The sequence below is a fragment of the Phacochoerus africanus genome, chromosome 5 (genome assembly GCF_016906955.1).
Source record: "Phacochoerus africanus isolate WHEZ1 chromosome 5, ROS_Pafr_v1, whole genome shotgun sequence".
Taxonomy (NCBI): domain Eukaryota; kingdom Metazoa; phylum Chordata; class Mammalia; order Artiodactyla; family Suidae; genus Phacochoerus; species Phacochoerus africanus.
This window is the reverse complement of record NC_062548.1, coordinates 12,834,479-12,847,193: the sequence shown is the minus strand read 5'-3', so window position 1 is coordinate 12,847,193 and position 12,715 is coordinate 12,834,479. Positions and strand designations below refer to the sequence as shown.

The 12,715-nt window shown below is 42.1% G+C and overlaps 1 protein-coding gene across 6 annotated transcripts in view; it reads right to left on the bottom strand.

Annotated features, from left to right (window-relative positions):
* GTF2I (general transcription factor IIi) overlaps window positions 1-12,715 on the bottom strand; it is a 109,889-nt gene that overhangs the window by 22,669 nt on the left and 74,505 nt on the right. For all 6 annotated transcript variants that reach the window (XM_047779899.1, XM_047779902.1, XM_047779900.1 and 3 more), the window contains 5 exons: window positions 11,406-11,589; window positions 7,754-7,812; window positions 6,984-7,055; window positions 1,610-1,793; window positions 241-299 (listed from right to left, as the gene is read on the bottom strand). In XM_047779899.1, coding sequence (XP_047635855.1) covers window positions 241-299; window positions 1,610-1,793; window positions 6,984-7,055; window positions 7,754-7,812; window positions 11,406-11,589 — 558 coding nt within the window. The remainder of the gene's footprint in view (window positions 1-240; window positions 300-1,609; window positions 1,794-6,983; window positions 7,056-7,753; window positions 7,813-11,405; window positions 11,590-12,715) is intronic.

Genomic DNA, 12,715 nt, shown 5'->3' with positions numbered 1-12,715 from the left:
AACTGGACTAGCATCCAGGAGGACGAGGATCCTATCCCTGGCCTCGCTTAGTGGATTAAGGATCCGGCGTTGCCGTGAGCTGTGGTGTAGGTCGTAGACACACCTTATCTTGTGTGGCTGTGGCGGAGGCCGGCAGCTACGGCTCTGATTCAACCTCTAGCTTGGAAACCTCCATATGCCGCAAATGCGGCCCTAAAAAGCCAAAAAAAAAAAAAAAAGGGAATTTCACAACTCTCTTACCTGGTGTATTTGTTCTCGGCTGAGTGACTTCAGTAGTGTTGTGAGTCAGAAGTTCTGGTCTGTAAAAATACAATTGATATGAGGATGAGAGCGCTAGGACCACCCTGACTCCCAATATGGTTCATTCGGCCTCATTTCCACAGGAAAAGTCATTTTGCTGACTCTAGATTTTGAAAATAGCAATTGACTAAGATTCTGGTTGGGACCCCCAGTCCTCAAAGGCACTTTAAGCTTGTGCAAAACAGTTGCTTTCTGCCCCAAATCGGTTCAACCTGTTTCTAAATCTCAGACAAAGCAGAGCACATTACAGCTAGATAAAGCTGGCCATGTCATCCTCAAGCTTGTCCCAACAATCAAGCCTACAGATGCACAACCCCAAGCAGTAAGCAAATTCCACCCCAATTCTTCTGTAGTGAAGACAATAGAGGAATTTCCGTTGTGGCACAGTGGGTCATGAACCTAACTAGTATCCAGGAGGATGCGGGTGCAATCTCTGGCCTTGCTCAGTGGGTTAAGGATCCGGCATTGCCATGAGTTGTGGTGAAGGCTGGCAGCTGTAGCTCCGATCTGACCCCTGGCCTGGGAACCTCCATATGCCACAGATGCGGCCATTAAAAAAAAGGAGAAAAAAAAAAAAAAAGATAGTGCAGTTCCTGCTGTAGTGCAGTGGGTTAAGAGTCCAACTTCAGCAGCTCTGGTCACTGTGGAGGTGTGGTTTTGATCCCCAGCCTGGCACAGTGTTGCCACGGAAGCAGTGTAGGTCAAAACTGCAGCTTGAATTCAATCCCAGGCCTGGGAACTCCACGTGCCCCAGCTGGGCCATCTCAGTCTGTCCGACCCACTGCGCTCTCAAGGGCGTCACTCCTCCACACAGAGCGGTGGGGCTGCAACTGACACCTCCCTGCCCTTACTGGACTGACTTCCTTTATTTGACACCCCTTGCCTGCATTCTCTACGCACAAGTGACCAACCTGCCTGCCACCCTTGCCTTCTCTCCCAAAGCACTCTGTGACACTTGACTGCATTAATGCATCAGACCTCCCAAGGACAGGGCTCCTGCTGGGATAAACTGTAACTGGTATCTGGTACTACGCAGACATTTCCTCAAAAAAAGGCATCTCTGAGTTCCTCTGTGGCATAGTGGGTTAAGGATCCGGGTTGTCACTGCAGCGGCTTGGGTTGCCATGGCACGGGTTCCCTCTCTACCCCAGGGACGTGCCAAGGATGCAACAACAAAAAAGAATCTAAATGTATTACTTTTAAATATGGAGAGTAAGTCCAATTGTGAGCCAAAAAGGCCCACTTTCATGACATTACGTGTTTCTCAAGGATGACATTAAAATTTGTTTCTGCAAAATCATAAGCCTACCTTTTAATAACAAATTTAATTCGATTGCCCACTTGAATGATTTTTTCCAGCCTTGGGATTCCATACCACGAGGGACTTCTAAAAGGAATGTTTTCTGGCAGTCCTTCCACGTAGAGATCGTTGGGATGTGCTTCAAATTTCTGGTAAGGTACAGCCTTGGCTTCGGTGCTCCCTAAGGCTTCGGCTTTACAAAAGAAAAGCAATTCAGAAGGCTGGAGGCTAAGTTCCTGTTGAAGTCATATTTCAATTCAATTCATAGCAAAGAACACATCAACTTTTTAAAAAGCAAAGCATACTCTGAAAACATCTATACTAACTACTGAAATAGACTTAATACAGCAAATGCAAACATTAAATGACCTACGATCAAGAAGTAGCTTTTGGAGTTCTCGTTGTGGCACAGCAAAAACAAACCCAACGAGTGTCCATGAGGATGTGGGTTCAATCCCTGGCCTTGCGGTGAGCTGTGGTGTTGTAAGGTCGCAGACGCAGTTCAGATCCCATGTGGCTGTGGCACAGGTTGGCAGCTGTAGCTCTGATGCGACCCCTAGCCTGGAAACTTTCCTATGCCGGAGTACAGCCCTAAAAGCGAAAACAAAAACAAAAACCACTATCTTTTAGAATAAATAAGTAGAGGAAAATCAGGATCAACAATAAAGAATGCAACTTAAATGCTACTTTTTCAAGTCTCTAGATGCAGGCTTCTGCTACTTAAATGTTTTATGAGTGTAATAATTTTTATTGGCTTTTGCAAGCTAACATTCCAGGCTATACTTTTATCTGTACTATGACCATGAGATTAAAGTCCCTTACCCCTTAAACCTCATGAGCGTACTATTTTAAAAGAAAATAATTCACGGAATGCGAAATAAAAATAGTAAGCAGAGACTGGCTTAGACTGAAAGAGACCTATCAAGAACCTTGTTTACTGTTAAATCTGGATTCAAAGCAAAAACTTTAGAGGTATTTTTCAGGTGAATAAGAAAACAAAATGAAGGCTTGTGTAAGAGTATTAATTCTGTCAAATGTGATGATGACACTGTGACGGTGTTTACAAATGTCAACACTGTTGACGGACAGACGTGCACTAAACAAGTGAAATGGCACAATGCCTGTGACCTGCTTTATAACACTCCTGCAAGGGAACACAAGCTCAAGGATGAACAAGACGTGGAAAACCTTAATGGTCGTTGAATACAAAAAATGGGTATGTGGGAATGCATCGTAATATTCTGCTAATTTTGAATAGGTTTGGAATTGAAATTTTAAAATATAAAAATATGGGAGTTCCTGTCGTGGTACAGCGAAAACGAATCCAACTAGGATCCATGAGATTGCGGGTTCGATCCCTGGCCTCGCTCAGTGGGTTAAGGATCTGGCATTGCTGTGGCTCTGTCGTAGGCGGGCAGCTACAGCTCTGATTAGACCCCTAGCCTGAGAACCTCCTTATGCTGAGGGTGAGGCCCTAAAAGGACAAAAGACAAAAAAAAAGGTAAAAATATGATTACCAATCCCTACTCTGAAGCCACATCCAAACAGAACTGAAACAATAAAGATGCAAACAATTTACAAAATATCAGCATTTACAAATGTTTCTTGTATTCTGTGTGTTCACATTTAAATATTTTACAATCTGATGGTTTAAAAGAGAATGGCTCCTTGAAAGATTAATTTGCATTTCTTAGATGCTCAGTGTGACTTTCTTCTCCAATTCAGAGGCCTTTTGTCCTAATTTCTTCCTTCCATGAAGCACCACATCTGATAAGTATTAGAATCTCTTTGATGTAAGTAAGGAATGCAAGTTTGAAAAACCAAACATAATGGAATTTAGACCATAGTTGTTGAAAGAAGTATTTCCTTAAAAAATACGGTAGAAGCAATCACACCCACACGTGTGTGTAATACTCTCTTAAATATAACAAAAAACCACATAATCCTAATTTTAATAAACTTCCTCTAAGATAAAAAAGAACCCGTTGTTGGAACTGATAGAAAAATAGCACCTAGTTATAGAAAAGGGGAGGCCAACATAGTTTGACCTGAGCTGTTCACGCTACTAAGGAGGCCTCCCCATGTTAAGTAACCATCCTCTTCCCCTTATTCGGCTTAATTTTTTCTGACCACTTAACACTTTCTAATGTAATATGTATTGACATGTTGCTTTACTCTGCATCCTTCCCTAACTTATAAAAGAAGTCCTCCCCCGGGAAAGCACTCTCTTCCGTACCGCTGAGTTCTTAGCAACTGACACACAAGGGTTAACAGGTGCTAAATGATGCACTATGGGACTAATGCAGTATAACTTTCAAGACTTGTAATGTTTGATACTATAGAGAATCTTATGTTTCTTCTTTCCCTTTCAGAAACCTTAAAGAAATCAACCATTCTTCTGGCTTTTGTCTCTTTAAATAAGTGCAGTTCCAGGCGACACACACAGGGCCACGAGCAGGATTTTGTTGTTTGTAATGTAATAATACATAAACTCTTACCTAGCCTCTTGGCTCTGATACAATGCTACCTTCTTCTGTTTCCACGGCCACGGAGGAAAAGTCAGCTTGCTGGCTAGCAGCAATGACCAAATAGAATTGGCTGTTTATACCAGGCTCAACTTCTAGAACTAAATGTGAGGCCGGAAGTTTAAACCCGTTCATGTCAATGCTTATTATCATATGTCACCTACTCATGAATTATGACACTATGGCGGCATCTCTAATGATAAATAATGTTCAGAATCTTATTTTACTAAATGCCTTGGAAATATAATGATTTTTAAAGTGGCGAAAACCCTTTAGTTTATTGTTCATTAGCTGATTTCTGACTTCATGTATGAGGAGATAAATTTTAACTAAGGTCCTATATTCATGATGGGTGGACAAAGATATTGATGAGGAAAAACTTATATTCTGAAATTTCCCCAATGCTTTAAATTCTTAGGGAGTTAAATGGTTTAGTAAGTAAAATGTAAGTACATGGATTCTGAAAATAAGAAACAATTAAATGATCTAAGTTTGTAACTGCACTTGAGTTGCACCTAAAAGCTGGTTTACTGGGTCTTTAAGTTACAGGGCCACATGCAACAAAGGCTGGAGAGGGTGTGGAGAAAAGGGAACCCTCCTACACTGCTGGTGGGAATGTAAGTGAGTGCAACTACTATGGAGAACAGTAGGGAGTTTGCTCAGAAAACTAAAAAGAGAATCAGCACATGATCCAGCAATCTGACTCTTGGTCATATACTCAGACAAAACAATGAACTGGGAGCTGAGGGAGAGCAGATGCAAACTGTCACATTTATAAGGGACAGGCAACCGACATATTATTGTAGAGCACAAGGAGCCACGTCCAACTTCCTGGGGTAAACCATGACGGAAAGGACTACTAAAGAACGCACACATGTGTACATCTAAGCCGCTTTGCTATCCAACAGAAATTAGCACAACACTGTAAATCACTTACACGTAGAAAGACCGGGGCCATACAGTACTTTTGGAAACCATGTGAGGAACAGGAATCCTCACACAGAAGACTGGATTTTTTGTGGCAAAACACATCGTTTCTTTCACAAAACTGCGAGAAGCCCTACATTCTCTTTACTGTGGCATGTCTATCCTTCCTTTGGTCTTCTCAGTGTTTTAATTCAATGAGGCCCAATGGATGCTACAGTTTCAGGGCCAAGGATCAAAAACCCCTGCGCTAGCAGCCACTCAAGCCGCTGCACTGACAACACTGGATCCTTAACCTATTTAGCCACACAGGAACTGCAAGACACTGGCTTTGACTACACTGACAAAGCACAGTGAAGAAGAAGGAAGTGAGTTTGCAGTATTTTGCTGTTGCTGTTTTGGTTTGGTTTTTGGCCATGGCCACTCAGGGACAACACTGGATCCTTAACCCACTGCCCAAAAAGGGAACTCCTGCAATATGGTTTTTTTTTTTTTGGTCTTTTTTTTTTTGCTATTTCTTGGGCCGCTCCCGCAGCATATGGAGGTTCCCAGGCTAGGGGTCTAATCAGAGCTGCAGCCACTGGCCTACGCCAGAGCCACAGCAACGCGGGATCCGAGCCGCGTCTGCAACCTACACCACAGCTCACGGCAACGCCGGATCGTTAACCCACTGAGCAAGGGCAGGGATTGAACCCGCAACCTCATGGTTCCTAGTCGGATTCGTTAACCACTGCGCCACGACGGGAACTCCTGCAATATGTTTTAAATGTAGAGTCAGCAGAAGGCCTTGGGGAAATGAAGAACCCAAGCCTGACTGCTAGGGGTTTGGCTTGGACAACTGAGTAGAACGTGATGCCGCTCAGTGGGCTGGGAAAGGAACACGCTGTAGAGGCTCATAGGGGATTTATTTCCTTAGGACGCGTGCGGTCTGCAGAGCTCTCCAATAGCTGCATGGACACAAAGGGGTGGCGGGAGAAAGGCATGAGGAATATAGCCAACACTCCCCTCTGACAGACAGGGTGGACTACTATGGAGAAGGCAAGATGAGAGAAGAGGGCTTCAGTCTGAGCCGTGGAGGAGCACGCCACGGTTTAAAGAATGAACCCGAGGGAGGTGCCGGTGAGAGAGCGAAGAAGACCGAGTCAGCAAGAGAGTCAGTAACCACTGGAAGTTTCCATAAAAATAGTTTAAAATGCTTAAGAAAAAAAATAAGACAACTACTTTGAATGTTGCCAAAAAGCAGGACAAAGTAAGGGTGTTCCTTGTGGAAACAAAAGCAGTTGCAGTGATAAACCAAATCTGAGTATTCTAAGTGTTTAGAGATGCAAGCACAGCAAGCACCACAAACAAGATAACCCAGGCACAGCCACCACTGTGAAGGGCTATGAGGGAGTTCCCGTCGTGGCGCAGTGGAGAAGAATCTGACTAGGAACCGAGGTTGCGGGTTTGATCCCTGGCCTTGCTCAGTGGGTTAAGGATCTGGCATTGCCGTGAGCTGGGGTGTAGGTCGCAGACGTGGCTCGGATCCCGAGTTGCTGTGGCTCTGGCGTAGGCCGGCAGCTGCAGCTCCGATTTGACCCCTACCTGGGAACCTCCATATGCCGCGGGTATGGCTCTAAAAAGACAAAAAAGAAAAAAGAAAAAAAAGAAAAAAAGAAATGAAATGAAAAGAAAAGCTATGAGGACAAAAGGATCCCTGAACTGTGCAATGCCCTGTGCTGAATAACCTGTACAGTCTGAACAACTTAGTAACAAGTACACGGGGGTTCATTACAACAGTGTCTCCTCTTCTGAATGGGTTTAAAACGTTTCAAAATAAATTTAAAAAAAAAAAATACTAGAGATGAGTCATTCATTGTATTTACTTTCTTAAAGCAAAATCTGGAAAAATTATTCTCTAATATACTTTAGAGAGAGGGAAAATTAAGACTTACCAAATTTTTTGCAGAAAAGTTGATCTACCATCTTTCGTAATTTCGTGATTCTGGCATACCACTCTTCCTTTACTGCAAGAGTAACATACACAAATTCTCTAATTTGATGACAGTAATACATTATTAAATATTATAAATTATTAAATAGCTAGTATTGTTTTCCTGTTCTAACTAAAATCATCTCTAAGATTTTCAGAATCCTTGTTTATTAAAACAGAGCTAACACTGAATAAAAAGAGTAAAAGCACACAAAACAATGACAAAAATGAAATTTTACAATTTAGGAGTGATTTTACACAGATACTCTGAAGTGTCATCATAAAAGCCAGGAAATAGAATTCATTTTACTCAAGAGCAGCTAGCAGGCGATTTCTGCGGTAAGTCTAGGGCTACAATAATGCTGGCAATCCTTCTATTTCACCAACTCTAAGTGATGCAATTTGTATTTAAATCCCCCCTGCCAAAAGCAAGTAAGGAGAACAAATCACAACTGTATTTCCCTCAAAACACATCTAACAAACAAACGATGCCTAGGGCTATGTGCGTTAAGTCTCATTTAAGCCCTGGGCACAGTAACAGATGATAATTCCACTAATATAGACTATATTCCATATATTATGTATCTCAAAAGCAGAACAAACATGGTCCTTTTATAATCTAACCAGAAATGTGATATCTACATTGATTTATAAAGGCTTTCTAGGAAGAAAACGAGTTTATTTTTCACGTTCTGAATTGACATATAATTTGACGTAAGACTGGAAACCTACCTCCTGAAGCTGGCTTATCAAGCTGTAAGTCTTCACGAGTTGAATTCAAAAGTTCATGTCTGAAAGATGAGAAAAATTACTAAATATTTACTAGAAAATATTTCAGTTAAAATGAGTAGTACTTATTTCATCTTCAGTCATGCAGGCCAGTTTTTTTTTTTTTTTTTTTCCCTTTTAGGGCCACCCCTGCAGCACATGGATGTTCCCAGGAGAGGGGCTGAATTGGAGCTACAGCTGCCGGCCTACACAAAAGTCACAGCAATGCAGGATGCGAGCTCCATCTGCGACCTACCCCACAGGTCATAGCAACACCAGATCCTTAACCCACTAAGCCAGGACAGGGATCGAACCCACATCCTTATGGTGACTAGTCGGATTCATTTCCACTGCACCACAACGGGAACTCACCAAGGCCAGTTTTTAAAAGACGACCTAGACTCCTGAGCACAATTAAATCCTAATTTCTCAAGATTTCCAGAGTATTAAACCAAATGATAATGGTATATTGTTTCATGAGGTGCTTCATGGAATGTGTGTATACACACACAAGCATTAACTTTTATAAATCAAATCAAAGATATTTCAGAAGAGCACAACACCAAAGGAAGCAAACCACACAAACTTTAAATGAGACTCTTCCATCTTGCATTAAAGACCACCTTACTTCAACATGTCTATAATGTGGTTATACAAATCTTAAATATATTCCAAAAATAATATTTGCAGGGCAAGATGCATGTTTTTGAATTTTCCAAATATATGAAACACCCCTTAAAACGTAACTCATCAATCACAGAATTTGCATAATCTAACTTTAAAAAGTTATATACACAGACCCAACATCATTCTATTTTCCTGTAATGGCCTCAAGTAACAGGGAGAGGGGAGGAGAGCACAATCACAGAGAAGCAAGACCCCATCACCCCAAACCTCAGAAATGCTGGAAACTAACACAGGATTCAGTCAATGGTGCAAGCACTTTTTGAACAATATTAAGGAGATGTGAAGTTAAACAATTGCTAACATGTGGAATCACCCTTCTAAATAAACAAGATGGTTTATGTTTATCAGGACTAACCACAGTAACCTCTGAGGAAAGACTTAAAAAGTCCCTTCCAAATGTGGAAGATGGCTTCCCATAAAGCAATGCATCAAAACAGCAGGAGTACCTTGTGATTAGCTTGCAAGAGCATTTAAATATCCAAACATAAGAGTTGTATACGCTTTAAGACTAGCAGCTATGAGGAAAATCGACAAAATAATTTTTTCTTTAAATATTGTTATAAACGTCACACTTCTAATAAATTAAAAAGCAAGCACTATAAGAAAACAACAGTACAAAAAAGTTCCTAAAACCACATGCTTATTAATGTATCAGTATGTAGGAGGAAGAAGCACTTGTTTATGGTTGCGGACTAAGACCAGGGTTTTATAACAAGCCCTTTTTGTCTACCATTCAACTTCATAAGAGACTACTCCCCAGCCTCTTCTTGGATGGAATCTTTTACTTTCTTTTTCTTCTTTGGCCAAAAAATCTGAGCCAGCCACAGTTTTGAAACAAGGAGCAGCTGGGGCCATGCCAGAACTTTGACCCGTGTGCCAGGCGTGGAATCGAACCTGCGTCCCCGCACTCCGAAGGTGCCACATGGGAACCTGAATGCTGGAATCTTTATTTGCTGTATACATGTTTGGCCGGCTACAGAATTCAAGGATCAAATCATTCTTACTTCACACTTGGAAAGAATGTGTTACAACTTCCAAGGGTATAATCAGTGTGATTTTCACTCACGGATGTCACGGTCTTATTCTCTGGAATCTAATGATTTCTTACGTCATCTGGAGGGCACAGAAACTTTATGAAATGTGACTCAGCACATCTCTTTGTTTTCCTCTCATGTATCCTGCTCCACACATTTTTTAGGCTTGAAAAATAACTGCTACTCATTTTCTATACTTTTTTTTCCCTATACTTTTCACTTTAGGTCAGATGTCACTAGATAAGGACTGAAACATCCTTATTTACATCTCAGAGATGCAATGTTCTTTACAATTTATAGGACTAACAATCTTTTAGCCTTTTAATTAAATATTTCAGTTTAGCAATTATATTTCTTAATTTCATAGACAACTATTCTCCAATTGTTCCCATTTAAAAACAAATCCAGGAGTTCCAGTCGTGGCGCGGTGGTTAATGAATCCGACTAGGAACCATGAGGTTTCGGGTTCGGTCCCTGCCCTTGCTCAGTGGGTTAACGATCCGGCGTTGCCGTGAGCTGTGGTGTAGGTTGCAGACACGGCTCGGATCCCGCGTTGCTGTGGCTCTGGCGTAGGCTGGTGGCTACAGCTCCGATTGGACCCCTAGCCTGGGAACCTCCATATGCCGTGGGAGCGGCCCAAGAAATAGCAAAAAGACAAAAAAAAAAAAAAAAAAAAAACAAAAAACAAATCCAACACTTGACTCATGAATCTAATAAAAAGTCTCCATATATCTACATTTCCTGAAATAGGTTGCTCTTATTTTTTAAAACCTTTTACTTTAAGAGAAATTTTAGTTAGAAAATGTGGTAATATGTGATGTGGCTCCCATTTTTAAATGGAAGCATTCACACATGCCATTTCAACTGCCGCTTTCAGTTCGTTTAACCACGCCTGCCCACAGCACAGGAAAATCCCCAGGCCAGGGTCACTTGAACCACAGCAGAGACAATGCTGGATAATTTCCCTTGTAGGTCACCAGGGAACTCCCGGTACTTTTTTGCTTTTTAGGGCTGCAGGTACAGCCTAAGGAAGTTTCCAGGCTAGGGGTCAAATCAGAGCTACCTACAGCTGCTGGCCTACACCACAGCCACAGCTATAGCAACACAGGATCCGAACCACGTCTGCGACCTATACCACAGCTCATGACAACGCCAGGTCCTTAACCCAACAAGCGAGGCCAAGGGTCGAACCCGCATCCTCATGGATACTGGCTGGACTCGTTTCTGCTGAGCCAGAAATGGGAACTCTAAGACACTGTTATTATATTAATAATTCCTTTAATATTTCCTCAGCAGTCTTAGCAAACACTGGAAAAGCAAACAATGCCTGTATGAAAATCAGGTACGCGAGGGAGTTCATGCTGTGATGCAAAGGGAACACGGCAACTCTACAGTGTTGGGAGGCAGTTCAATCCCCAATCTGGCATAGTGGGTTAAGGACCCAGCATTGCTGAAATGGTGGCTCAGATTTGGTCCCAGCCTAGGAAGTCCATAGGGCCAAAAAAAGGGAAGAAAGATATAAAAAGAAAGAAAGAAAATCAGTTATGTTAGTTATAGCCCTACTGGTTAATGAATATTTGTACAGTATAAAAAGACGCACTGGGAGTTCCGATTATGGCTCAGCCATAACGACCCCGACTAGTATCCATGACGATGCGGGTTCGAGCCCTGGTCTCACTCAGTGGGTCAAGGATCCGGTGTTGCCGTGAGCTGTGGTGCAGGTCACAGATGCAGCGAGGATCTAGCATTGCTATGGCTGCGGTGCAGGCCGGCAGCTGCAGCTCCACTGTGACCCTGGGAACCTCCATGTGCTGCAGGTACACTCCTAAAAATAAAAAAAAAATTTAAAAAGGCACCAATCAAGAAAACAGACAAAAAAAGTCCAAGCGTCTTACTTCTTAATCACGAAACGAATCCGTTCCTTTGCAAGTAATATCCTCTCAAGGCGAGGAATCCCGTAGGTGGATGGTCTTCTAAAAGGGATTCCTTCAGGAAGTCCTTCCACGTAAAGGTCTTCCACGTGGGACTGGAAAAGAGGGTACGGGATCGTCACAGGACCTTTGGCTTTTATAGCTTGAGCTTTAGGGATAAAAAGAGAAAGGAAAAATCATGAAATGACAAGCATTAAGCATAGTTTATAGAAAAGAATCATCATACGAACCTAGACAAATGTCCAGTTAATATCAGCTAATACATACAGCATGTGATGAAAGAGATACTATTCATGTAAGAAGGACTTTTGAATAAAATAACTAAAGGAGATTTTTCTGAACTATAAAAATTCTAAGATTTATGTATCTGAGAATAAAATAAAAGAGCTGCAAACACTCAAAAGTATGGGGAATCCTAAGATTCAAATATAACAAGTAGACTTTGATAATTTTATTAAACAGATTTCAAAAGGTTGGTTTTTCTACTTTTTAAAAAAAAAAAGTCCACTGTCATTTTCTTCTCTTTTCTTCCCTCTCCGCCTCCCCTCCTTCCTGTCTTTTTAGGGCAGTACCTGTGCCATACGGCAGTTTCCAGGCCAGAGGCAGCATTGGAGCTGTAGCTGCTGACCTACCAATTCCAGATCCTTAATCTACTGAGCAAGACCAGGGATCAAACCCTCATCCTCACGGATACTAGTTGGGTTTGTTACCACTGAGCCACAGAAACTCCTCCACTGTCATTTTCTTTCTGTTTTTTCGGCCTCACCTGTGGCAGGCGGAAGTTCCCAGGTCAGGGATCAAACTTGAGGGGCTGCAGTGACAACACTGAATTCTTAACCCACTGTGCCACAAGAGAATTTAGATTTGCTAAACAAATGGGATATTTAAATGTCACTGGGTATCAAGTGGCATAATGTTTTTAGCTGTGATAATGGAACTCAGATTTAAAAAATGCCTTCCTGGAGTTTCCATTGTGGCTCAGCAGTTAACGAACCTGACTAGCATCCATGAGAACAGGGGTTCGACCCCTGGCCTCGCTCAGTGGGTTAAGGATCCAGTGTTGCCATGAGGTTAGTGTAGGTCGCCACCACGGCTCAGTTCCCGTGTTGCTGTGGCTGCAGCTCTGATTTAACCCCCGGCCTGGGAGCCTCCATATGCCGTGGGTGTGGCCCTAAAAAAAAAAAAAAAAAAAAGAATGCCTTCCTCTCACCATTTCGGCTTTGTGCAATGAAGACTTGTGAGAGGTGAAATGACATGATGTCTGACACATCACA